The sequence below is a fragment of the Glycine soja genome, chromosome 18, assembly GCF_004193775.1.
Source record: "Glycine soja cultivar W05 chromosome 18, ASM419377v2, whole genome shotgun sequence".
NCBI lineage: Eukaryota > Viridiplantae > Streptophyta > Magnoliopsida > Fabales > Fabaceae > Glycine > Glycine soja.
Window position 1 is genome coordinate 45,857,454 of NC_041019.1, and position 4,360 is coordinate 45,861,813.

Below are 4,360 nucleotides of genomic sequence, written 5' to 3' on the forward strand. Positions count from 1 at the left end.
TTAAAGGTAAAACTCAAATAAATCTAAACATACACTTATGATTAAATTTTTTAAAAATATTTTACATCATCACTTAAATACCATTACTTTTAAACACAGTTTTTAAATATTATTTTAATAAAAACAAATTTTAAAAATTTTCTCTACTAAAAATAAAACCATACTAATAAAATCGCTAAAAAATTACGATAAATCAAAGTCACGAAAATTAAGATAAAAGATAAATTATACTCATTATATATTAAAATATAGTGACATTAGATTTCTTATAATGCTATCTCTGTCTTTGTTAACTCTATCCAATTTTTTCTTGATTTTTACAACAAAGTAACACTATATATATCATACAAGTATTTATTAACACAATCTTTATGTGAAATGTCACGATGTATATGAAAAAATTGTGAGTAGCAACTGGCTGGCACGCGTAATATTAAAAAAAGGGAAAACAATATAAAATCCAATATAATTAAATTTTAAGGTATGTAAATAAATGAAAATTTCTTCCTTAAAAATCTGTCCGGCGTAAGAAAAAAAGTTGATAGGACAAGACTCTTCGCCGAACAGGCACAAAATCATTTCTTTACACACTGTTTTGAGTATTTTTTATTTTTTTTCTTTATTATTGCGCGTGTATCCCACTCTCGATCACACGCGTGAGCTTCCCAGCACCGCCCTTTCCTCTCACTTTGTCTCTACAAATACACCCTCTTCTCTCGTCACACACTCCCTAATTTCTCTCTCCCACACTCTCTTTTGCGTTTCGATGGGACCCTTCAGTTTCTGCACACACCATCATACCTTTTAAAATCTTCACGAATCAGCAAAATCCCCTCACACACTCTCTCTTCCTCCCAAAGATCTTTTCTCTTTCGATATTTTATCTCTCTCTCTTTTCCTCATGGCTGAGAACTTGGACGACGGCGAGTTCTGGCTCCCGCCGCAGTTCCTCGCCGACGACGACGTTTTGCCGACACCCTTTGAAGCAAAGTTCCCATCTTTGCCCGACGACACTGTTTTGTTCCCCTCCGAGTGGCCGTACGGTTCCCCAGTTGATTCTACCGTTGGTGGCTCCAGTGAGACCGAGAGCGACGAGGAGGAGCAACTCGTCGCTGAGTTAACTCGCCGCTTAACTCGCTCCTCTCTTCAATCTGATACCAAGTCTGCGGTATGATATATAAATATATGATATAACTCTTGACTTTCTTTCTCTTTTGTTCGGTGTGGGACCGTGAGTGTTATTTCGGAGTTTTCTTTTTCTTTTAATGTTTGTTTCTGATTTTTTGTTGTTTGGGCTATATTGCAGGGTCGGTTTGTGTCTAGTTCTCCACAATCGACGCTTTGCGCGTTCGGAAGTGGGTGTGGTTGCGGCAAAGGGTCGAGCCAGGGAAGCCCTGATGGTGTTTGCAAGTTGTCCTCTGCGAAGACCACTTGGGATCTGCTGCATGCGGCTGCAGGGGAAGTTGAGAGGATGAGGTTGAAGCAAGAAGGTTATGCTTTCAACCATCAAAATGGAAACCTCATTCCCCAAAGAAAACCTTCTCCAGTCATCCCTTTACCCTCCAAAACCACCACCTCAACGCCAAACCCTGATATGGGTGGTTTCTACACGCAACAACACTCACTTTCTCACCAGCAATTGCAGATAGCACAAGTAAGAAAATCCAATCACACTCTTAAGTTTTTTCTACAATTTTTCATTCTCCTTTCTTGTATCTTAATCTTACTTTTATTTTTTGTCGTGATAGTTTCAGATGTTGAGACAGCAACAGCTGGCAAAGCAGCAGAACTCGGTGTGGAATTTACAGAAGCAATGTGGTGGGGTTTACTCTCAGAGGCAACAACAGAACAACCAAATGGTTCACAATAGAGGGAGGAACAATGATGTTAACAACAGTGTTGGTGGAAGAAATGTTAGGCCTTTGGGTTTGTCTGCATCTGCATGGCCTCCTCTGCAGCACGCGAAGCAGCAGAACCAGAATTATGGTTCTGGCATGAGGGCTGTGTTTCTCGGAAACCCTTCTGGGAGAAGAGAATGTGCTGGAACCGGTGTTTTCCTCCCTCGGCGAGTTGATACCCCAGAGCCACGAAAGAAGCAAGGTGAATTACACAAACACATCTTCGAGGTTTTGCGTTGCATTTAATGTTTTATTGTGGTCGTTGACAATTAATTAGGGTTGTTTAAGAGGTTTACCGGTTGTTGAATATTGTAATAAATGTTGGCTGCTATTGGTTATTAAATCTCTGCTATGTTCTGTCCTAGTCATGGCCTTTTGTTTTGATTGCAATCATGTTAATTGTTAATGTTCATAGGTGTTTTTTAACCTAAAAAATGTTATTCTTGTGTCTTTGCAGCTTGTTCAACTGTGCTGGTTCCGACCAGAGTGGCACAGGCCCTAAATCTGAATCTTGATGACATGATGGCTGGCCAGCCGCAACACTTACAACGATTTAATGCTAGTTCCAACATGGAAAATGGTAAATATTTTTCTACACTTTGTGGTTGTATATTTGCCCTTTGAAAATCCTGTTTTGTTTTTTCTTAACGTAAAAAATTCCAAAATGTTTGGTTTACCTGTGATTGTGAAATCCTTTTGTTTTGTTTTTTCTTTGTAGTGTATAAAATCCTAAAATGTTTGGTTTGTTGAGCTGTGTATCTTTGGCTTTTTGTTCATCCAGGTGCAGCTGTTTCCAGGCAGAGGAGTAATTATGTCCTTTCTCAACAACAGAAGCGCAACCTCAAATCTCAGCCAGCAGTGTACCATGAGATTAGGCTGCCACAGGAGTGGACATACTGATAATGATGATAAATCTTTTGCTTGTTAGGGTGGGGAATAGTGTTTTTTTAATCTTTTTTTGGGGTGGGGGTGATTTAGGAAAAATGGTAGGGGGTTGAAGGAAGGGGGGGTAGAAATGAAAATGTAGTAGTAGTCTTCTACAGGAGGGGAATAGGTTTATAGAAGAAGAAATAGGTTTTTTGTTGGCAATTGGGGTTAAAAAAGGAAGTTTAATGAAAAAGGAAAAAACTTGGTTGGAAAACATAAGATGGTTTTATTTTTTTTGTGTTGGCTTGGTTGGTTACAGTTGTAGAGGGGTTATAATAATATTAGGAGCCTATGAAAAAAAAAGAAGCTAGCAATGCTGCAACAGTGCTGAAATTGCCAGTGATATCAAGTTACTTTTGTTCTTTTTGATGGGCTTCGAAAGTCACAACAAGGGAAAGACAAAAACGGTGGATGGGTCAAATTTTTACCCTTTTTTATTTGGTGCTTTAGGGTAAAAATAAACAAAGCAATTTGGAAGGGGCTGGACCATATTTGCAGAGGGATTACGGCTCCTTCCAATTGTTGAATCACAGTGGAATCATTTTGGGGGAATACTTGTCAGAAGTAACATCTGATTCCAACCTGTCCACCCGCATTACTTTACTACAATAAATAATAATGCAAGGAATTTTCACTATCTCGTTTTACATTTGTGGACAATGATGTGTTCTGTAGCCTTACTAGTATTTTTTAGCCTTCTCCAGTTTTACTAATTTAAGCCCCTTTGTTCTTGATAGATTCAAAATTCAAATAAACCACTTTTTGCATTGGTACAAAAATAACCAATTAATTAAAACAGTTTTTGATGTATTTATAATAATTATTTTGTGGAATTGTGAAAAGGGTTTCTTGTAAGATGTATCTCACTGAAGGCGTGGTTGCTTTTGCAGTACAATTTAAAAGTGGCTTTCACTTTGTCCAAGGAGTGGTTGCAGCTGGATGTGTGTAAAATTTAATAAAATTGCCGAACCAATTGGGGACTCTAATTATAAAAAATAAATGTAGAAGCAAGAAAAAGCTAGTGAGAGCGTCTTCATGGGTCCAACATGAGTTACATATAAAACATTAGATATATTATGCTTTGGAGGATTAGGCTATAGCTAGCTTGGGAGGGAAGCTTCGGTGCAAATGGGTTTGGAATGGTCCATGTGGGTGACTTTAACACGTGTAAGAAGGTAGAAGAGGAATGCTCACAAATCGTTTTCAAATGCTTCTTTTATTTAATGGCTGAAAAATCCATGTCTAGTCTCAATCTTGGAACTCACAAAATGTGGGGGTGGCTGATGCCTAGTTCTCAAGACTTTTGAGCAAACGTAGCAATCTATAATGGGGCGTTGTTCTCACTTCTTTCTCAAGAGAAATGCATGGCCAACCCAACTATGCATTGGTAAGAAAAGGAAGGTGGTGGTCATTGCAATTGCAAGACACATAACGAAGCATTAAAACACCATTCCATAACACCAAAACGTGCTTCCTTTGCTTCCTTTATTCGTGCCACCCAATTCCTTTTACCATATTTTTTCTTTATACTCTTT

At 38.3% G+C, this 4,360-nt stretch overlaps 1 protein-coding gene across 2 annotated transcripts; it reads left to right on the top strand.

Moving 5' to 3' along the window:
- Window positions 1-719: 719 nt before the first annotated feature.
- On the top strand, window positions 720-3,482 carry LOC114397549. 2 transcript variants are annotated; one of them, XM_028359634.1, is made up of 5 exons: window positions 720-1,168; window positions 1,307-1,654; window positions 1,755-2,100; window positions 2,356-2,478; window positions 2,680-3,482. In XM_028359634.1, exons 1-5 carry the CDS (start codon window positions 902-904, stop codon window positions 2,796-2,798), a joined length of 1,203 nt encoding a protein of 400 aa, XP_028215435.1. In that variant the 5' UTR covers window positions 720-901; the 3' UTR covers window positions 2,799-3,482. The 2 variants fall into 2 exon arrangements, with proteins under 2 accessions (XP_028215435.1, XP_028215434.1); XM_028359633.1 differs by having other exon boundaries at window positions 721-1,168; window positions 1,749-2,100.
- Window positions 3,483-4,360: the final 878 nt, after the last annotated feature.